Source organism: Pelodiscus sinensis, chromosome 11 (genome assembly GCF_052426305.1).
Source record: "Pelodiscus sinensis isolate ZL-2025 chromosome 11, ASM5242630v1, whole genome shotgun sequence".
NCBI classification, from domain to species: Eukaryota; Metazoa; Chordata; order Testudines; family Trionychidae; genus Pelodiscus; species Pelodiscus sinensis.
Window position 1 is genome coordinate 48,936,504 of NC_143062.1, and position 22,863 is coordinate 48,959,366.

Genomic DNA, 22,863 nt, shown 5'->3' on the forward strand with positions numbered 1-22,863 from the left:
CTGTTCTGAATATTGGAAGCATTTGTAGCAGGAGTCCAGGAGAAGTCAGAAAACACAAACACTTCACAAGCAGCAATTGGTTAGATTTCCCCTTTATGAATGAATTTGCAATGAGAGAGGAGATACAATATTCAAACAACTTACATCAACATAGTTAGCATTAATATAGTCGCTGTGCTTAGAATCTTTTCCTGGTGAAGGCCTTAGTTTCACTCTACTGTGATCATCTAGGAGAAAAAAAACCAAAACAAAACAGTAGAGAAGCACTAAGGAAAAGAACATAAAAAAATCTGCAGGTAAACCATCCCATTTCCTTGATTATTATAGGTGATATTCACTTTGCTTGCATGTAATCCATTAGCGCAACAGTAAGGGGAAGAGTCTGCCCTCCTGTATCTGATGGCTTCAGACTACAAATGAGGGTTGTTTTTTGGTATATGACAGTTCCCTGTTAAAAAGTATGAAATTGGAAGACTAGGTGTGCTCTGAGTAGGGGGACCTATGTAAGGACAGCCCCTTTATTGTAGTATTGGCAAGGTCTTTATAAGGTGTCTCCATTCTCCTTTCTGTTGTTGTTTTACATATAATTCTTGCAACACTGGGCCTGTGCTATTAATCTCATTTTACAGATGGGGAACGAAGATATTGACATGGCCAAGGTCACACAGGAAATCGGTGGCGGAGCAGGGAATTGTACCTGTGTCTTCCAAGACCCAAATAGGCACCTTAATCACTGGGCCATTCCCCCTCTCAGAGGATGTAAGTCAGAGGGTTGTATTTTATATATAATTAAAATCAAGCTGGATTTGTCCCATTTGCATTTGGTGTTCTTGAGTGCAATGCTTTGCATTATGACCTTTACATGGGCAGCAATGCAGTACTGCTATAAAATAGGTGTTGACTGCTAGTCTCCCATCAGTTCTACATGAGAGATGACAACAGAGAAAGTTAATGCATCTCCCATCTCAGACCTCGAATAATTTGCAGTTCTGAAATGGACTTTGGCCTTACAGATCTCCAAAGGACGCTGAAAGTAACACCGACTGTCCACGTGGCTCTCTCCTTTGGAGCAGTTTGAAAGGTGACAGACATACCCATGCCGGCTTCAGCATATTTGGGAAGATAAAGAGATCCCAAGGATCATCAATAAAACACTTGGATCCACCACGAATCTCCCGTAATTCACTTTTTCAGAGATTAGCATATGGAGTTCTGGCAGTCATTTGATCTTAATTATTCAGTTGCATTGTCTTACGCAGACTGCTACATTTGTATACTAAATTTGCAATATCTAACACCAAAGAGTCAATATTCTTCCTGTAAAAAAGCGTGGATGAAACCCTGACCTCATTGAATTCAATGGCAAAACTCATACAGACTGCAACAAGACTAGAATTGTAATCGTTAATTGCTGTCCCTCTCCAATTACAATTATTTTTAAACAACCTGGCTTTTCCCACTCATGCGCTCACCCTCTTAGGAGAGAGGGCACTGTACAATTTAAGTACTGTATTTACTGCAAGTTCTTACTCACATGCTAAAATGTTGATGTATCTGTTTTTGTGCTTGTTATCGGGGTGATTGGAATGTTCTGCGGTGATGTTCATGTCGGCTGTACAGCGTTGCACTTCCTAGTGACAAAAGCATTCAGACGAAAACCACATCAATGCAAAACCATTCTGTTTGTCTCATTTTACAGTAGGCCTGTGGAAATATGCTAGTGGTTTGATTTCTTTGTTGCAATCTTTCAGTGTAGTCCAGCAAGACACATTCTGATTAAATCAGGGATGTTAACTAAGTCCTGGTCTCTGATTACAGAATTAGGTCTCCAGAACAGGTGGAATTCACCCCGCTACAGAAGATCAGAGAAAGCCTTATGCACTAGAGCAGGTCAGATTAGGGTTTTCTCTCTCCCACAGAAAATGTTGACAAATTTAGTTTTCAAACAATATTTCAATTCAAAATGGCACCACTGGTCCTCACAGAAGTTATAGTATAGGTCAGGCCTGGGCACAATACGGCCCGCGGGCCGGATCCGGCCTACCAAGCCACAGGCAGGCTCCCTGCTTGCCTCACCCCACCCGCACGCTGCTCAGAAACGTGGCTGGGAGGTGGCTTTTCTTTAAAAACTGAGAGTGCTGAGGGGAGGAGGGAAGCTTTAGAAGCTGCTCCTGCCCGCAGCACAATCCCATTGGCTGGTTTGTGGCCAGGATCTGGCCAATGGGAGCTGACTGTTTCAATGACAGGCAGCCACTAAGCACAAAGGGTTCCAGAGCACATGGCTACAGCCTGTGCAGGGGGCGGGGCAGGCAGGGAGGCTGATTCGGGAACCACTGCTGGCTGGTAAGTCTCCTGGCAGAGCCTGTCTCTGGCATAACACTCCCTCCCTTCCCCAACCCTCAGCCCCCTCACTCCTGCCCCCTACTCCACACATACAAATCCTCTCCCCCTCCTGTACCCATATCCTCTCCCAGATCCGGCACCCCAAATCACAGTCCCCTCCTGCCCTAGCTCACAACCCAAATCCCTGCACCCCCTCCTGTACCTAGGTCACAATCCAACCCCCTGCACCCAGTCCAGTGCCCCAGGTCACAACTGCCTCCTTCCCCCAAACTCCCTCCCTTACCCCAAGCTCCCATCTGCACCCAATCTCTATCCCAGACCCCGCACCTCCTCATTAATATCAGGGAAGAGTGTGGCCCTCGACCACTTTCCACATTCTTGGAGTGGCCCCCATCAAAAATGATCGCCCCCCGGTCTAGGTGTTATTCTCTATAAACTGAGCTCTCTCTTTAAAGGAATGTATCTTATGCACTGTTCTTTTGTTAGCTTTTTGCACAGGAATGACTTTCATAAAAAAAAAAAGGTTCTGAAAAGTACATTAACTACAATTGACGGCAATGACTGAAGAGTAAAATAATTTTTTGAAAGAATAATGTCATGTTATCCATGTTTAGGCACATATATGTAGGCAATTCATCTCATTTACAAAACAGAACAAGGGTGGGAGGTACTAAGGGATTTATGCTCCTTAAAATACAGAGTTGTGCCCACTGGAGTTTTACAAAAATGTCTAAGCAGTTTAGAGACCTGACTCTTACTGACCTTCAATTCTCAGCATAATTCTAGCAAATGTAATTAAACCATACAATAGGGCTATGTCTAGACTGGCATGATTTTCCGGAAATGCTTTTAGCGGAAAAGCACTTTTTGCGGAAAAGCATCCGTGCCAATCTAGACGCGCTTTTCCGCAAAAAAGCCCCGATCGCCATTTTCGCGATCGGGGCTTTTTTGTGGGAAACAAATCTGAGCTGTCTACACTGGCCCTTTTGCGTAAAACTTTTGCCCGAACGGGAGCAGCATAGTATTTCTGCAAGAAGCACTGATTTCTTACAGTAGGAAGTCCGTGCTTTTGCGGAAATTCAAGCGGCCAGTGTAGACAGCTGGCAAGTTTTTCCGGAAAAACTGGCCAGTCTAGACACAGCCTAGGGGTTTGTTAAAAAGGCAGAGTGGGTGTCTTCACCTCACAGCTTTAGCATTTACCTTTTGCCAGGCTCAGCTAAAGAGTGGCAAGGTTTGAGAGACTGTCTTGCAGAGTTTGCCAATCTGTCATGTCCCTGTGCTAATAAGCAGCAATATGTAAATCAATGCATTCATACGCAATATCACAGTCAAGATAAACTTTCTTACATGTGCTCCATCACAACCTCAAAGCGTTATTACTCTTTCCCATCCAGAAAAAAGATCCTGAGTTAAGAGCTTAGCACCTTGGCATTAACATCATTATTTCATTTCTTTACACACTTTTTGAAGAAAAGTTCAGTGCCCCTTTGTTTAAATAGCTGTGGAAGAAACTATGTTGAGAAAGATTTTTGTGGGCCCCAAAATCCCTTCTCAAAAACCACTTCTCCCCAAGGTTATGGGGTGCCAAATTATTTTATACTAGAGGCTTAAAAAACAACAGTATAGAACCTGACTAATAAAGGAAGTCATTAGCAGTGCACAGCTGCTACAAAGATCAGGAGCTAAGGGACAGAGAAAATTATCAAGAGCAATGCTATACAAACAGCAGATGTAACGGAGTTCAGCATTATGCAGACATTTCACAAAGGGGCTGCACAGTAATTTTGATATTTTCCACAGCATTTACATTTTAAAAGTGCAAAGTCTACTAAAAGCAAGAACATTCTGTGGCTTTTATATGCACAAGGCGCTCCCCAGTGCACAGTTGCCTTTCTCTCTCTTCCATAGAGAGGAGAATACTACAGTCAAGGGGATGAGCTCAGCAAAGCCAAAGAAATCTGGCTGAATCCTAAGTGGACATAATTTCATTTCTAGCATGGAAAACATTTTTTCATAGCCATGTGCGTACCTGCTCTAATTCTGTCTGCTAGTGCCAGCGTGCGGAAGAGGGGAGGAACATGGCTCATTTCTAGTCATTGGTAAAACAAAAGGAGAAACGATGTAGCACTTTAAAAACTAACAAGATGGTTTAATAGGTGATGAGCTATTAAACCATGTTGTTAGTCTTTAAAGTGCTACATAGTCTGATCTTGCTAAAACAAAAGGAAAAACTAACTCGGCTACCTCTCTCTTTCTAGTCATTGGGTTATACAATAGGAAATATCAGTTCAGTCAAAGCCACAATTGAAAAACTGATTATTAGTTTTAGGTGCATTTTAGAATTCAGCTTTTGCCGTTCTTCTGTAATGGTAGGGAATTTAAAAAAAAAGTCTTATGTTCATAATAAAGCTTTAAAAAAAGTCTCAGACAGGAAGCCATGTTGGTCTGTATTTGCCAAAACAAGGAGGAGTCCTGTGGCACCTTAGGGCATGTCTAAAAAAAGATCATTGTCATTTCAAATAACAAGGCGAGTGTCCACACTCCCAACCCTATTATTTCAAAATAATAATTCTGGCTTGTGAAGAGAAATAAACTTATTTCAGAATATTTATTTTGGGAGTTATTTCAAAATAACTTCTTTGGAAATAACCTGGTAGTGTAGACATATACTTAGAGATTTATTAGAACATAAGCTTTCGTGGGTAAACTCCTCATCAGTTTTGCAAATGAATTCTGGTTCAACTGTCTCCCTTTGTAATCAAAGTAACCAAAGTAGCCATCCTTCTGCAAAAGAATTTCAAAACCCGATTACAAAGGAAGACAGCTGAACTGGAATCCATTTGCAAATTCAGCATTATCAATTTAGAAATAAATAAGGATCTCAACTGGTTAATGCATTACAGGGGCAATTCCCCCTCTTTGGCTATTCACATCTCTGCACCAAATGCAGTGAATGACCCACATCCACCCTGACTTGATTAGCTTCAATCAACACAAGCACCTTTCTTTGTTATATATTCTCCTGCTTCTGCAGGTCACCAAACAAAGACTTGATATGCCCAAGAGATAGCACTGGTATCAATGAAAGACTTCAACAGTTCTGGTTCTCTCTCTACACCAGGAACTCTGGCACAAGTTTGCCTAAGCTGCCTCAGTTACATCATCAAGATGGGACAGTTATAATCAGGGCTCGACAAATAATATAATCTACTCACCTGTGGCGAGTAGATTACACCCCGGAAGAGCCGGCACAGAGACCCGCACGGCTGGAGAGCAGGGCTCGCTGCCACTTGGCGAGCCCTGGTTATAATTATTTTAATTCGCCACATTCACGTGCTTTCCAACATATAGCGAGACACAATCCCTGCCTCAAAGAGCTCACAGTCTCAGAAAACATGTGGCAAAGGGATAATCAACTGTTTCTAAAACTATGATGATCATTTCTCTCTAAATGTTCCGCTTCAAAGGTGAACTTCCCACAGGATTCATGGTAGAGGGGGATCTTGAGCAAGTGTTTTATGCAGGACTGTTGCCTTATGATCTAGTTCAGGCAGGGTGTTCCCCAAAGAAGGGGCAGTGTAGAAAAAAGTACAAAACCATTTGTCTGAGGAGTGCACAGATAAGTTGGGGAGATCAAGGCTAACAAGAGCAGGTGGATAGGGAAACATGGTAAGAGATAACATCAAAAATATGGGGAGGAGCACAGTGATGAAAGGCCTGGAAGGAGAATATAAAAACCCAAAAATGTGGTGGAACAGCCAGTATCGAGAATCAAAGAGGAGTGTGCATTGTTGGAATGGCAGGTAAGAGCTCAGCAGCTATATTTCGTATTGGGTGTGGTGGGTATCAAAGAGGCCAGGAGCAGAAGTCTGTAGTCAACATTGACAGGAGACGATGTATTTAGATACAGTAGTACTCTAGTTACTTTCCCGCCCACAATGTCACTTTCTCTTCTATATATTCCACTGTGCAGTTGTAATGCATGCATGGTTCTGCTGCTTAATGTAAAACATGATTAATTTGGGACCAAAGAAATCCAGATATCTTTACTCTGTGCTTTTATTCAGGTAAACTCCACTATCAGCTTGACTGTGTATAACTAAGACCCTCAGGTTTTAAAAGGATTTGTGTTGGATTATTGCGGGCAATAGGGTTTGCAGTATTTTCTTTTCATTCTCCTTGGTCTCTTTTTAATTTATTTTAATTCAGGCTAGCTAGTGTACTGGTATCTTTTATGTTAACTTCTCAGAAGACACAGAAGATCAATGGATGCATGCTCTTGTTTTGTCCTTTTCAACTCATCATTGACAATTCAAGAACCCAAAATATCTGAGTTCAATCAACTGTGAGTTACTATAAGACGTGATATTCAGTACTAAAATGACTAACTTAGCTTTTAATGCTATGCTCTGTGCAAATGCTAATTGGGAACTAATACACCAAGGTTTAATGACTCGTTTTCATTGCTCTTCTGAAAGGAGTTACAGACTACTCTTAAAAAGTCAAAGAATTTTCACTAAATTTAAGTGCAAAATCAAATTGCTATATATTTGCCAATGTGAATTAATGAGCTAAAAATGTCACTGGAAGGACTGCTTGCAAACCCAGACTTTTGACGTGAATTTTGTAGGCATTACATGTCTCCCATTATTTATTGTCAGTTGCCTTCCTATCAGAAAATGAATAAGGAAAAGTTTTTACTTGTTCCCATAACATAACAACGATGGGTAGCAGGTTTAAAACAAACCAAAGAAAGTTTTTCTTCATGCAGCGCGCAGTCAGCCTGTGGAACTCCTTGCCAAAGGATGTTGTGAAGACCAGGACTTTAACAGGGTTCAAAAAAGAACTTGATGAATTCATGGAGGTTAGGTCCATTAATTGCTATTAGCCAGGATGGGTAGGAATGTTGTCCCTAGCCTCTGTCAGAAGCTGGAAATGATTAAAGGAGAGAGATCACTTGATGATTCCTTGTTCTATTCATTCCCTCTGGAGCATCTGGCATTGGCCACTGTCGGCAGGCAGAACCCTGGGCTAATGGATCTTTGGTTTAACCCAGTCTGGCCGTTCTTATGTTCTTATCAGCAGGTGAGTTGTAGGCATACAAACAGTGATTGGGAGGTTATGAGAGCGGATTAAAGGAGCTTTATTTACAGGCACATATTAAAAGATCAGTAGGTACAGTTGGATATTATTTCGCTATTTTCAGGATGAAAGCAGCCACTTCATTTATCACTAAGATCCAGGGGCCACAAAAAGGCTGGGGGAAAGGGGGAGTCAATTGCCCTTTTAAAAGGGGGTGGTGAATTAAAAGGGCCCAGGGCCCCAGAATGCTGCTACTTCAGCTGTAGCCAGAGCCTTGGGCCCTTTAAATTGACACTGGAGCTCTGCAGGGTGCAGTCCAGGCAGTTACAGCTGGCCCTGCCTTTTCATGGGCAAGGCTAAGAGGATGTAGCCAGTAGCTTGCAAGGATCCACCGTAGCACAGAATCCCTTAAGAACCTAGCCCAGGTATAAATCCTTCAGTATTATTCCACAGGAAGGGCAGCAGGGGTGGGCTATACAGCAGCAGGGACCTGGTTGAGAAGAGAGCCTGGTGGTCCAGGTCAGCACTGCCGAGCTGTGCTGCAGGGCTAAGGCAGGTGGGTTCCCAGCTGCACCCCAGACGCAGCCAGCAGGACTAGCTCTTTGGTGGGGAGGCCATGGTGTTTCATACACTATCCCTGCCCCGAGCACCAGCTCCGTGTTCCCATGGCCGGGAACCAGTCAATCGGAGTAGGAGGGGGTAATGCCTGCTGGCCAGAGCAGCACACAGAGGCTCTTGCCCCTCCTCTGCCTACAAGCCAGACTTGCTGGCCACTTCTGGGGTGCAGCATGGTGCCAAGAAAGGTGGAGACTAGCCCGCCTTAGCCCTGCAGCACCTCTGACCTTTATCCGCCCAAGGTAAGCCTGCACCCCAACCCTGAGCCCCAATGCCCTACCCCAGCCCTCCCAAACCCAGAGCCCCCTCGTGCACCCCAGTTCCTCAAGCAGAGCCTGCACCCCCAGCTGGAACCCTCCCTCCCTGCACCCCATGCTCCTGCCCCAGCCCAGAGCCCCCTCCCACACTCTGAACCCCAACCCCACCTCAGAGCATTCACCCCTTACCATACCCCAACCCCCTCCCCTAGCATGGAGCCCCATCCTGCACCTCAAAACTCTTCATCCCCAGCCCCACCCAGAGCCTGCACCCCAACTCACTGCCCCAGGCCATAGTCCTCTCCTGCACCCTGCACCTTTTCTTTCTGGTCCCAACCCAGAGCCTACACCCCCAGTTTGAGCCCTCCCTCCTCCTGCACCGCAAGCCCAGTGAATGAGTGAGGGAAGGGGACAGTGAGCCACCAAGGGAGGGAGCTGTAGGGAGCGGGGCCTCATAGAAGCAGTGGGGCTAGGGTGTTCGGTTTTGTGCAGTTAGGAAGTTGGCAGTCCTAAGCATCACAGTGTCTGCATCTTTGGTCTTTCCAGTCTCTCCTTCCCAAGATCAGTCCAATATGGAAATGCAGAGACTGGGATATTGCAGAGACTGGAGTAGCTTTTGGTCAGGTTTACACATAACACGTTTACAGGTACGTAAATATTAGTCAGGAGGGCGATTTTTCTTCTTTAATGACATTTTTGTATTGGCAAAGCCTTAGTGTTGATTCAAGTCTATGAGCAAAACCCTATCTTTGGCCCAGGTCTGTCCTAGGAGGCTGCGTCTGTGATAGCAGAGTGTGCCGATAGAATTATGCTAGCAGCATGGCTCTACTGGCGAACCTTTTCTCATGTACACTAGTGCTTAGGCCCAGATCCTCAAAGACAGGCGTGTCTACACTAAGGGGAACACTAACGCTGCCGCGGTTGATCATCTGGGGTTTAATTTAGCGAGCCTAGTATAGACCCACTAAATCAAACTCAGAGGGTGCCCCATCAGTGCTGGTACTCCTGCTCCTCATGTCAACCTCCTGCTGTGTGGATGGTGTGGAAATGTGATTGAAGATACGTTTATTCCCACTACGTAATTTACGTAGTTGGATTTGCGTATCTTAATTCAACCTTCCGCTGCAGTGTAGGCCAGGCCTGAGTTGGCTAACTGCCACAGATGTCAGGAAAAGTTTGGAAACACAATGATTTCTCTACCTTCAACAGAGCTGTTCAGAACACAGAAACATTAGGGACAACCTTATAATAAAGATTCAGTGACACCCAAGTTGCAACAGCTGCCAGGGCAAAACAGATCCACGCCATGTCTCAGACGATATGGATTTATGCTGTTTGCTTATCTTTCAGAGCTTTCCGAGAAGGTGCCACTGGAGTATAAATATATTTTCAATTTGTGTGACGAGGGAGGTAGACAGCTTGTTTTCAGTTCAGCTGGCTGGCTCAGACTCCAAATTGGCAATGAATCACCATCCTCATGCATTCCTGGGCAGCAGACAGGTCTGAGAAGTTTACATTTACCCAATCTAATCAGTCCAGCAGCAGGGCTGACCCACCCACTAAAGAACTGGAGGCGGCAAATGAAATGATCTGATCTATGAAATCCAAACAGTGTGTTGTACTCTAAACATTCATAGCTGGCTCTTCAGAGATTTCCTGGCTTAACATTTCTCTCTTAGCGCCAAAGGACAAAGCTATCCAAACACAACTCACTCTCTTATTCTAGTAACATGCCCGAGGACTGAAAGAGTGGGTCTCCCTGGTGGGAGAAAGCTCTCTGCCTCCTCCAAGAGTGAAGCTCTATTGCCTTGTATGAACAGGAACATTCGGGGCCAAATCCAGCAACACCTCACAGAGTGACTGTGCAGACGGAGGTGGAAGATTCATCAGGTCCTGATTTTTTCCCTTCCTCTCACGTGGTCAGGAATGATCTTATGATGCACATACTTGCAGAAGCACCTTCCCAAATCCATGGCAGCGTTCCACAGAGCATTGCTGCTATGCACACAGGGTGTAGGACACCCAAATCCTACGCCAACGATGCAGTGTAGGCACAATGGACCAGATGCAATCCAGGAGCTCTGTGCCAGAGAAAAAAGTGCTGGAACAGGTTCTTAGCTAGCAATCCAATTGGATTTCATAGGACTTTTACTGTTATTCGTTTATATTCTTGGAGGGAGACCAGAAATACTACTTTAGAAATTGCAAGAGGAGGTTCAGAAAGCACTAGGGACAACCGTCCACTGTGGGCATTATTTTAAAAGGCAGTTTTGTTGGTCAATCAGGTTTTGAACTTGACTTACTAGTGACTTCAGAAATAATACATTTATTGTTCCCAAGGTTCATCGTACCCATTCTGCATGCCTTAGAAAGAAAGATGAGCTAACTAGACATAGGGTATGTCTACACAACAGAGGGTTTTTTTGAAAAATGGCAGTCCACACTGCAATCACGTTCTTTTGAAAGTAAATTGAAAGAACAGAGGGGTTTTTCCACTGGTGGTAATCCTCTTTTTGTGAGAAAGAAGCCTTTTCCGAAAGAGCTCTTTCGGAAAAAGGCATATGTGGACGGGGAAGAAGTTCTTTCGCAAGAAGAGGAAAGAGGAAAAAGCAATAAACTCAAAGCAAACTCCCCAAAACATAGGAGAGGATTTCTGCCAGAAAGATTAACCTAACAGAAGAGGACAAGAACCTACTACACAGGGCAGACCTCACTTGTTCCCAGCATGCTTGTTTCCCTCAAGTTTATTTCACAAACACACAAAGGGGAAAATTTCTTATTGCAGAATTTTTGAAGCTGTTTTGGGGCCTCCTCTCACACCCAAATGTCCCCATTCATTAATAGGGCTCTCTCTCTCTCTCTCGAAAACGGACTTTTTCTCTGTGCTGGGTCCAGGCTCCTGTTTTCTTTTTTCTACTTTCATTTTACAGACAGAAGGTAAAATTTTCAAAAATGCCTAAGAGACTTAAGAACATGAATCCTATTCACGAGGGTGAATCCCACGGACTGTTAATGGGATGTTGGCTCCTAAGGCCTTATCTACACTTACCGGGAGATAGGCGCTATAGGGATCAATAAAGAGAGTCAATGGGAGAGTTTCTTCACTGAGTTTCTTCTTCGAGGCACCGCAGTGAGGACGTCATGGTAATTCATATAGCTAGAGTTGCGTACCTTATTTCGACATTGCCCCCTAGTTTTGACCTGCCTAAGTTAGAAAGCCACTTTTGAAAATGCGACTGAAGGCTTCTCAGGCTGTGTCTACACTACAATAAAAAGTCAGAAAAAGATACGGAAATTGCGAACTGCAATTTACATATCTTTCTCCACTTTTCTTTCCGAAAAGGCTTTTCTGAAATTTGGCACGTCTACATGGAACCAAATTTTGGAAAAACCTCCTCTTTCAGCATATCCCTTCTTCCTTGTACAACGAGGTTTACAGGGATGTCGAAAGAACGCATCTGCTTTTCCGAATTTTTTTTTGGAAAAGCGGACACATACCTTGGATGGGCATAGCTTTTCCGGGATACCTCCGGCATATCTTGTTATTATTGTTACAAGCATATCTTTACAAGCATATTGTTACAAGCATATCTCCGGCATATCTTGTTATTATCATTATTGTTATTTTCCGGCATATCTTGTTATCATCAATCCACCCAGGTCTCATTCTTCTCTTACACTGGTGTAAACCACAAGCAATTCCACTCATGTCTATAGGGTGAAACTGATGTGAGAGGAAAATCAGGTCACTCCAGGAGTCAACAAGAGTCCAATGTAACAAAAGGAAGCTGTGTTTCCTCACATATGTATCAATTCATTATCTTTACATGATGATCATTCTATTCATACTTCACTTCTCTTTTGGGACAAGAGATTTTATTTTTACTTGTTCTTAAGGAACCCTGTGCCAAATTCTGTTTTTTTTAATATCAGTATACATTTGGAGTAACTATACTGATTTTAAAGGAATTATTCCAGCTGTAACCCGGTGGAGAGAGCTGAGTTTGGCCTACAGTTACTTCACAAAGAAAATTATTTCCCTTCATAGGGGATAGTGAACTCCTAAGAGGAGAACTAATTGGTTCTTTCTCCCGGTAAGTTCCCAGTAGCAGCAGTCACAGAGGGGACTTCCAGTATAAAGGGAAGAAGAGGATTATTACAGCAGTGTTTTCTGCTGCCGAAAACACAGGTGGAAGATGTCTAACGTTTGTTAATAGCAGTGATTTTGAGACAGCTGAAGCAAAGCCTATATTAAGTCAGATCAAGTTTACAGATGTGTAGCTGATTATTTTGAATAATTAAATGGTGTCAAAACCAGCTGTGATGAATAGCACTGGGGTCTCAATTCATAAATAATTGAGAAGACTGAGTCGCATTTGATCATTCTGATCAAATTTTGCTCTCTGGAGGATAAATGTTTGTCCTGAATACCATCAACATTGTTAAATGCCTCAATCTCCCTGCTCAGTCATCCAGCCAGCAGTCAATTGAACTAAATCACTTTAACACCTTGCACATTTGCTGTCCTCATGAATACAAAATGTTTATGACTTACACAATAGTTTTTGGGTATCAGACAATGCCGCTGATGCACAGACTGCAACCGAACCGCGGCAGTAAATGTTTTAAATGATCCCATAAAAGACGATTCCTGCATGTAGTCTTGTCTTTATTGCATTCAGCGACAAGGCTTTAGATATAGAAAACCAATTTTGTTTCGTTGTCGTGTTTGTAAATACAGTTGCCTTTATGATCCATCCATTACATTTTAAAATAGGCGTATCTTGATGAGTAGAACCCAAGCTGGTCTCCTTATGTCCTCAGTGAAGCCCATGGAACAGCTGCATACCCTTTACCAGATTTCTCAGCTGAAAATCTCTCTGACATACCAAATCCCAGGGGTCGATATGCAGATCTAGTATAGACTCACTAAATTAACTGCTGATCGTGCTCCCGTCAACTACGGTACTACACCAGGTAAAGAACAGTAAGGGACTGTTCAGTTTAGAAAAGAGGTGACTAAGGGGAGATATGATAGAGGTCTATAAAATCATGAGTGGTGTGGAGAAAGTGAATAAGGAAAAGTTATTTACTTGTTCCCATTACACAAGAACTAGGGGTCACCAAATGAAATTAATAGGTAGCAGGTTTAAAAAAAAAAGAGGAAGATTTTCTTGATGCAGCACACAACCTGTGGAACTCTTTGCCAGAGGATGTTGTGAAGACCAGGACTTTAAAAAGGTTCAAAAAAGAGTTAGATACATTAATGGATGTTTGGTTGATCAATGGCTATTAGCCAGGATGGGTAGGAATGGTGTCCCTAGCCTCTGTTTGTCAGAGGCTGGAAATGGATGACAGGAAAGGGATCTCTTGATGATTACCTCTTCTGTTCATTCCCTCTGGGACACCAGGAACTGGCCAGTGTTGGAAGGATACTGGGCTAGATGGACCTTTGGTCTGACTCAGTATGGCCATTCTCACGTTAATATTTCCAAACCTGTTATTAAAGGATTGAAAGACACTCCTGCTAGTGCTAGTTACTGAGTAACTATTCTCACTTCTTAGTTCCTGGGACTACCACCCTCACTCACACTGACAAGTGTTCATGGGCATCACTGAGGCTACCTATATTACTTGGCGTGCATGAGGATTACTTGTTCAATCGCTTATTGATCACTACGTTCCAAAACCTGTTTTTTATTAGGTGTGGAATACACAGTGTTGTGTACCTGTATTTGAAGAGATAAAGGGCTGTACTCTAATCTCAGGCACCATCTTCACAGAGGAAGGCCAAGAGGAGCATTCCTGTCAGCTTTCCTTATTCCTTACAACTGTAAGGAGTACCAGCACTGACCGGAGGCGCCCTCAATGTTCAATTTAGTGGGTTCTTAACTAGACCTGCCAAATCAAATGCCAGAAGATTGATCTCCAGTGCGGTAAATGGAAATAATAGAATAATAGAATACTAGGACTGGAAGGGACCTCGAGAGGTCATCGAGTACAGTCTTCAGCCCTCATGGCAGGACCAAGTACTGACTAGCCCATCCCTGTTAGACATTTATCTAACCTGTTCTTAAATATCTCCAGAGATGGAGATTCCACAGCCTCCCTGGGTAATTTATTCCAGTGTTTGACCACCCTGACAGTTAGGAACTTTTTCCTAATGTCCAACCTAAACCTCCCTTGCTGCAGTTTAAGCCCATTGCTTCTTGTCCTATCCACAGAGGCCAAGATGAACAAGTTTTCTCCCTCCTCCTTATGACACCCTTTTAGATACCTGAAAATTGCTATCATGTCCCCCCTCAATCTTCTCTTTTCTAAACAAAACAAACCCAGTTCTTTCAGCCTTCCGTCATAGGTCAGATATTATAGGAATAACAGAAACATGGTGGAATACTAGGCATGACTAGAGTACAGGTATTGAAGAGTATGTGCTGTTTAGGAAAGACAGAAATAAAGGTAAAGGTGGTCGAGTAGCATTGTATATCAATGATGAGATAGATTGCAAAGAATTAAAAAGTGAAGGAATAGAGAAGACAGAGTCTGTCTGGGCAAAAATCACATTGGGGAAGAAAACTATTAGATCCTCCCCTGGGATAGTGCTTGGGGTGTGCTATAGACCACCACGATCTAATTTGGATATGGATAGAGACCTCTTTAATGTTTTTAAAGAAGTAAATACTAATGGAAACTGTAATCATGGGAGACTTCAACTTTCCAGATATAGACTGGAGAACAAATACTGGTAATAATAATAGGATTCAGATTTTCCTAGATGTGATAGCTGATGAATTCCTTCATCAAGTAGTTGTTGAACCAACAAGGGGGGAAGCCATTTTAGATTTGGTTTTGGTGAGTAGCGAGGACCTCATAGATGAAATGGTTGTAGGGGACAACCTTGGCTCGAGTGATCATGAGCTAATTCAGTTCAAACTAAATGGAAGGATAAACAAAAATAAATCTGAGACTAGGGTTTTTGATTTCAAAAGGGCTAATTTTAATAAATTAAGGATATTAGTTAGTGAAGTGGATTGGACTAAAGAATTTATGGATCTAAAAGTGGAGGAGGCCTAGGACTATTTTAAGTTACAGTTGCAGAAGCTATCAGAAGCCGGTATCCCAAGAAAAAGGAAAAAATGTATAGGTAGGTGTTTTAGACCAAGTTGGATGAGCAAGAATCCCAGGGAGGTGATTAAGAAAAAGCAGAAAGCATATAAGGAGTGGAAGATGGGAGGGATCAGCAAAGAAAGATACCTTATTGAGGTTCGAGCATGTAGGGACAAAGTGAGAAAGGCTAAAAGTCAGGTAGAGTTGGACCTTACAAAGGGAATTAAAACCAATAGTAAAAGGTTTTATAGCCATATAAATAGGAAGAAAACAAAAAAAGAGAAAGTGGGACCGCTAATCACTGAGGATGGACTGGAGGTTAAGGATAATCTAGGTATGGCTCAATATCTAAACAAATACTTTGCTTCAGTATTTAATTAGGCTAATGAAGAGCTTAGGGATAATGGCAACATAACAAATGGGAATAAGGATATGGAGGTAGATATTACCAAATCCGAGGTAGAAGCCAAACTCGAACATCTTAATGGGAGTAAATCAGAGGGCCCAGATAATCTTCATCCAAGAATAGTAAAGGAACTGACACATGAAATTGCAAGTCCATTAGCAAAATTTTTTAATGAATCTTTAAACTCAGGGGTTGTACCATTTGACTGGAGAATTGCTAATATAGTTCCTATTTTTAAGAAAGTGAAAAAAAAGTGACCTGGGTAACTACAGGCCTGTTAGTTTGACATCTGTAGTATGCAAGGTCTTGGAAAAAATTTTGAAGGAGAAAGTAGCTAGGGACAGTGAGGTTAATGGCAATTGGGACAAATTACAACATAGTTTTACAAAAGGTAGATCGTTCCAAACCAACCTGGTCTCCTTCTTTGAGAAAGTAACAGATGTTTTAGATAAAGGAAATGCAGTGGATCTAATCTACCTCGATTTCAGTAAGGCATTTTATACAGTACCACATGGGGAATTTTTGGTTAAATTGGAAAAGATGGGGATCAATATGAAAATTGAGAGGTGGATAAGAAACTGGTTAAAGGGGAGACTACAGCGAGTCACACTGAAAGGTGAACTGTCAGGTTGGAGGGAGGTTACTAGCGGATTTCCTCAGGGATCAATTCTGGGACCATTATTATTTAATCTTTTTATTACTGACCTCGGCACTAAAAGTGGGAGTGTGCTAATAAAGTTTGCGGATGACACAAAGTTGGGAGGTATTGCCAATTCAGAAAAAGTTCGGGATATCATACAGGAAGATCTGGATGATCTTGTAAATTGGAGTAATAGTAATAGGATGAAATTTAATAGTGAGAAGTGTAAGGTTCTGCATTTAGGGATTAATAACAAGAATTTTAGTTATAAGCTGGGGACACATCAGTTGGAAGTAACGGAAGAGGAGAAGGACCTCGGAGTCCTGGTTGATCACAGGATGACTATGAGCTGCCATTGTGATATGGCTGTGAAAAAGGCTAATACGGTCTTGGGATGCATTAGGCGAGGTATTTCCAGTAGGGATAAGGAGGTGTTAGTGCCGTTATACAAGGCATTGACGAGACCTCATTTGGAATACTGTGTGCAGTTCTGGTTTCCCATGTTTTTAAGAAGGATGAATTCAAACTGAAACAGGTACAAAGAAGGGCCACTAGGATGATCCGAGGAATGGAAAACCTGTCTTATGAAAGGAGACTCAAGGAACTTGGCTTGTTTAACTTAACCAAAAGAAGGCTATGGGGAGATATGATTGCTCTCTTTAAATATATTAGAGGGATAAATGCCAGGGAGGAAGAGGAATTATTTAAGATCAATACTAATGGGGACACAAGAACAAATGGATATAAGATGGCTATAAGGAAGTTTAGACTCGAAATTAGGCCAAGGTTTCTAACCATCAGAGGAGTGAAGGTCTGGAACAGCCTTCCAAGGGAAGTAGTGGGGGCAAAAGACCTATCTGGCTTCAAGGTAAAGGTAGATGGGTTTATGAAGGGGATGGTTTGATGAGGTAACATGATCTTGGCAATTAATTGACCTTTCACTATCAGTGGTAAATAGGCCAATGGTGGGAAGATAGGAGTTGCTACAGAGAACTTTTTTCTGGGTGCCTGGCTCCTGAGTCTTGCCCACATGTTCAGGGTTTAGCTGATCGCCATATTTGGGGTTGGGAAGGAATTTTCCTCCATGGTAGATTGGCAGAGGCCCTAGAGGATTTTCTCCTTCCTCTGTAGCATGGGGCACAGGTCACTAGCGGGAGGATTCTCTGCATCTTGGGGTCTTTGAACCATCGTTTCAAGAACTTCAATATATGAGATATAGGTGAGAGGATTATTCTAGCAGTGGGTGGGTGAGATTATGTGGCCTGCATTGTGCAGGGGGTCAGACTAGATGATCAAAATGGTCCCTTCTGACCTTAAAGTCTATGAGTCTATGCGGTCATATTCTCTAGACCGTTAATCATTCTTGTTGCTTTCTCTGGACCCTCTCCAATTTCTCCACATCTTTCTTGAAATGCGGTGCCTAGAACTAGACACGATACTCCAACTGAGGCCTAACCAGTGCAGAGTAAAGCGGAAGAATGACTTCTCGTGATTTGCTTACAACACATCTGTTAATGCATCCCAGAATCGTGTTTGCTTTTTTTGCAACAGCATCACACTGTTGACTCATATTTAGCTTGTGGTCCACTATAACCCCTAGATTCCTTTCTGCTGTACTCCTTCCTAGACAGTCGCTTCCCATTCTGTATGTGTGAAACTGATTGTTCCTTCCTAAGTGGAGCACTTTGCATTTGTCTTTATTAAACTTCATCCTGTTTACCTCAGACCATTTCTCCAATTTGTCCAGATCATTTTGAATTATGAACTTTTCCTCCAGATTAGTCGCAACCCCTCCTACCTTGGTATCACCTGCAAACTTAATAAGTGTACTTTCTATGCCAATATCTAAATCGTTGATGAAGATATTGAACAGAGCCGGTCCCAAAACAGACCTCTGCGGAACCCCACTTGTTATACCTTTCCAGCAGGATTGAGAACCATTAATAACTACTCTCTGAGTACGGTTATCCAGCCAGTTATGCACCCACCTTATTGGGTAGCCCCATCTAAGTTGTATTTGCCTAGTTTATTGACAAGAATATCATGCGAGACCGTATCAAACGCCTTACTAAAGTCTAGGTATACCACATCCACCGCTTCTCCCTTATCCACAAGACTCGTTATCCCATCAAAGAAAGCTATGAGATTGGTTTGACATGATTTGTTCTTTACAAATCCATGCTGGCTGTTCCCTATCACCTTACTATCTTCCAAGTGTTTGCAGATGATTTCCTTAATTACTTGCTCCATTATCTTCGCTTGCACAGAAGTCAAACTAACTGGTCTGTAGTTTCCTGGGTTGTTCTTGTTTCCCTTTTTATAGATGGGCACTATATTTGCCCTTTTCCAGTCTTCTGGAATCTCTCCTGTCTCCCATGATTTTCCAAAGATGATAGCTAGAGAATCAGATACCTCCTTTATCAGCTCGAGTATTCTAGGATACATTTAATCACGCCCTGGTGACTTGCAGGCATCTAACTTTTCTAGGTGATGTTTAACTTGGTTTTTTTTTTCATTTTATCTTCTAAACCGCCCCCCTTCCCACTAGCATTCACTATGTTAGGCACTCCTACAGACTTCTCGGTGAAGACCGAAACAAAGAAGTCATTGAGCATCTCTGCCATTTCCAAGTTTCCTGTTACTGTTTCTCTCTCCTCACTGACCAGTGGGCCTACCCTCTCCTTGGTCTTCCTCTTGCTTCTAATGTATTTATAAAAAGTCTTCTTGTTTCCCTTTATTCCCGTAGCTAGTTTGAGCTCATTCTGTGCCTTTGCCTTTCTAATCTTGTCCCTGCATTCCTGTGCTATTTGCCTATATTCATCCTTTGTAATTTGTCCTACTTTCCATTTTTTATGACTCCTTTTTTATTTTTAGATCATGCAAGATTTCGTGGTTAAGCCAAAGTAGTCTTTTGCCTTATTTTCTCTTTCCTACGCAGTGGAATAGCTTGCTTTTGGGCCCTTAATAATGTCCCTTTGAAAAACTGCCAACTCTCCTCAGTTGTTTTCCCCCTCAGTCTTGATTCCCATGGGACCTTACCTAAATGTGGCCTCAGTTTCACTTTGATGGAGGTGCTCCATATTTAAACTGCAATAACTCAGTAGTACCTTACTTCTCTTGGGCTACTCGAAAAGTAAGATATTATTCTGCGTGATTGATGTTAGCAAACCCTGGCCCATTCTGACTAGAAAAAACCAAAGCTGGCATACATCTTTGAAGGTGTCAGTAATAAGATGTAGCTGTTAAAATATCTGTATAATATGAATATTGTGGGCCAAACTGGAAGCCCTTACTCAATTTTCAATCTGAAAAAAAGCCAATGACTTCAGTGGGGGCTTTTCCAAGTAAAGAGTATAAAACTGAATGGGGACTTTGGGATCTGGTCCAATATAATCAGGCAAGAGCAGAACTTTCCATTCCCATGTTTAACATTTCTTACTACGAGGCAAATTCTATTACCCGCTGTCACACTGAGTAGTACCCTTCTACTCTTGGGCTACTCAAAAAGTAAGGTATTATTCAGTGTGATCAATGGCAGCAAACTCTGGCCCTTTGTGACTCAGACGATTTGCTGTGAGTACACAGGATGTTTAGTTATTCTAGGAAAAGGCTACTTTATTAAAGGAAAATGAAACTTACCTCAAAGTCTTCTGAGAAGCCATGTTGGTTATTAGAATAGAGCTCACTGATGTGTTTAACAAACTGTTTGACAGGAATGGCTTCCATGTCATCTGTAGAAAGAGAAAGATATTCAGAGTTGCTAGATAATGTTTTTTTCTGTAAATACATCTGGTATTTTTCATATCTGAGACTGAGATCCACAACTCCAGCTACAACCTCAGGTCAGAGAATATTTTACTGATGACTCATCTGAGTTCTCTAGTGGCATGGTGTGTACTGTATATACTTACAACAAATCCTAGAATATCTACTACTGATATCTGTATGCAAATGTTGACGCTATATACTTAAACCTAGCCATTTCAAATATGAATAGTATTTTTGGGCCTGTAAAGCATTTTTGCAAAGCTATTCTTCAGCAAAATCTAAGTTACAGTATTATTATACTTTTGGGAGTACCTTAATTAAAGGCATTTTAAAAATGAAAGTAGTTGTGAGTTCTCAAAGTGACAATAAAAACTGGAGCACTTTTGTGGCAACTCATTCTGTAAGAATCACGTAATGACCACCCAAAAGACAAAGTACACTTTAAAAAATAGGCCTTGTGTCACGGCTGACAGCTCCTGACTCAGCAGCGACACAGGTGCATTTCCTGTAGTGGAGACATTTCTCTTTTTAATGCACAGTACCAGTAGTATTCCAATGAATCGGTAATGAAATACTATACAAGCGTCATTAACATTCAATTGGAAACAAAGAACAGCTTGGATAGTGTCATTTGAGTTTTCACTTTACTCCAAACACTGTTCCTAGCATGGCACATTCATTCTGCTGGACTGCTAACGACAGAGCAATTTCGATTCAGTATGGCAATAAATCCTGCATGCTTTCAATGAAGAAGAAACTAAGCATTTTGACTGATGCCATAAAAGCCCACGGAACATTTCTCTTGAAAGAAGTTCCTCGGAAATCAAGACATCATGAAAAACCAGGAGAGAGCTGGTAAAGTTGGGATGTCTGGGGACCCACCTCTGACAGGGCTTGTTTAGAGGAACAATTAGCACGCAGCAAACCGGCTGTAAATCTGCAGCGCACTGAGGCTATGTCTAGACTACACTTCTCTGTCGACAGAGAGATGTAGATTAGGCACATCGAAATTGCTAATGAAGCAGGAATCTAAATATCCTGCTCTTCATTAGCATAAACATGGCCACTGCTTTTTTTCGAAACGGAGCTTTTTTTGAAAAAAACAAAACGAAACAAAGAAACCAGCAGTCTATATGGGGATCTGTCGAAAAATAAACCCTTTTTCGAAAGATCCTGTAAACCTCATTTTTTGAGGAATACGGGATCTTTGAAAAACAGTGTGTGATATGGTTGAGTGCTACTGATTTTATAGAATTATAGAACACGAGAACTGGTATGGACCTCGAGAGATCATCAAGTCCAGTCCCCTGCCCTCACGGCAGGACCAAGCACCATTTAGATCATCTGTAATAGGTGTCTGTCTAACCCAGCAGTTCCCAACCTTTTCCAGATGGGGACCCATTTTGACAGTTCAGGAAGACTTGGTGACCCAAGGTAATTCAAAAATGGGCGGAAGAAGGGCGTCACAGCCACTTGGGGAGATACTTGGCGACCCTTTTGAAATGTAATGGCAACCCACGTTTGGGTCCCAACCCATAGGTTGGGAAACCCTGATCTAACCCATTCTTAAATATCTCCAGAGATGGAGATTTAACAATGTTTAGCACAGCTGCTCTGTTCATCTAGACAAGCCTTCTTATTTCCAGATTCTCAATATTGCTACATTAACTACTGCAACTGGTAAAATCACTTCATTTTCTGGGAGCAATCAGTTAACGTTTGCAGTATGACCCTTTGGAAAATGTAATGCTCTACAACACAAGTGTGATTATTTTCAGCATGTGCAACTTACTGCCCGACAATTACTATTGTCTGATTGGATCATTCAAGGCACTATTCAGACATTTAATGTATTTTGCTGAAGATTATATGTGGCTTATGTTTACTTCAAGTACCTGTAAAATATTTTTCCTCCCATTCGATTTTGTGCTACCCCTGCATTTTTATCTGTATTCTCCTGCTTTTCAAAAATATCTATGTTATGATGAAAAGAAGTCCAAATATTTCTATAGATACTTAGCAAATTTTATAGAGAAACAAAAGAGATATGTAACATTTATAGTATTCATAGAATCACAGAATACTAGAACTGGACAGGACCTTGAGAGGTCATCGAGTCCAGTCCCCTGCCCTCAGAGCAGGACCAAGCACTGTCTAGATCAGGGCTACTGAACTTTGGAAGCCCTGGAGGCCACAATGATACTCACAGCACATGCTGAGGGCTGCAACTTAAGTGTGGTTGCATGTACATGCAAATATATATGCAAATAGCTTCTTTCACACAATGCCCCGATGCTCCTGGCACCTCCTCTCTGGGGACTAGAAACACCGACACCCTGTACCCATCTGTTCCAGCCAGCTTGTCCGCTTGCATCTTTCAGTGTTCACCCCGACCGGGGGATGCTTCACCGTTGTGGAGCATCTTCCCAGTGGAGGCCATGTTCAAAGGATCCCACCTGCGGGCCACGTGTTGAGCCCTGTGTAAACCCAAACTGCACTGTGGGCAGCAAACAAATGGGCTGCGGGTCGCATGTGGCCCATGGGCTGCCTGTTGAGAAGCCCTGGTCTAGATCATCCCTGATAGATGATTTAGAGTGAAAGATTTTTGGCAACCTAATAAATCTCGAAGGGATCACTAACACCCT

General features: G+C 42.4%; 1 protein-coding gene and 1 long non-coding RNA gene across 6 annotated transcripts in view; one reads left to right on the top strand and one right to left on the bottom strand.

Moving 5' to 3' along the window:
- Positions 1-22,863, bottom strand: part of PTPRG (protein tyrosine phosphatase receptor type G) — a 659,416-nt gene that overhangs the window by 31,960 nt on the left and 604,593 nt on the right. For all 5 annotated transcript variants that reach the window (XM_075938464.2, XM_075938462.2, XM_075938461.2 and 2 more), the window contains 3 exons: positions 20,090-20,181; positions 1,535-1,631; positions 145-227 (listed from right to left, as the gene is read on the bottom strand). In XM_075938464.2, the coding sequence (XP_075794579.2) occupies positions 145-227; positions 1,535-1,631; positions 20,090-20,181 (272 nt within the window). The remainder of the gene's footprint in view (positions 1-144; positions 228-1,534; positions 1,632-20,089; positions 20,182-22,863) is intronic.
- LOC112546379 (uncharacterized) lies at positions 627-1,165 on the top strand. Its single transcript, XR_003090067.2, has 2 exons — positions 627-759; positions 1,014-1,165. It is a non-coding gene; the product is annotated as an uncharacterized LOC112546379 (long non-coding RNA).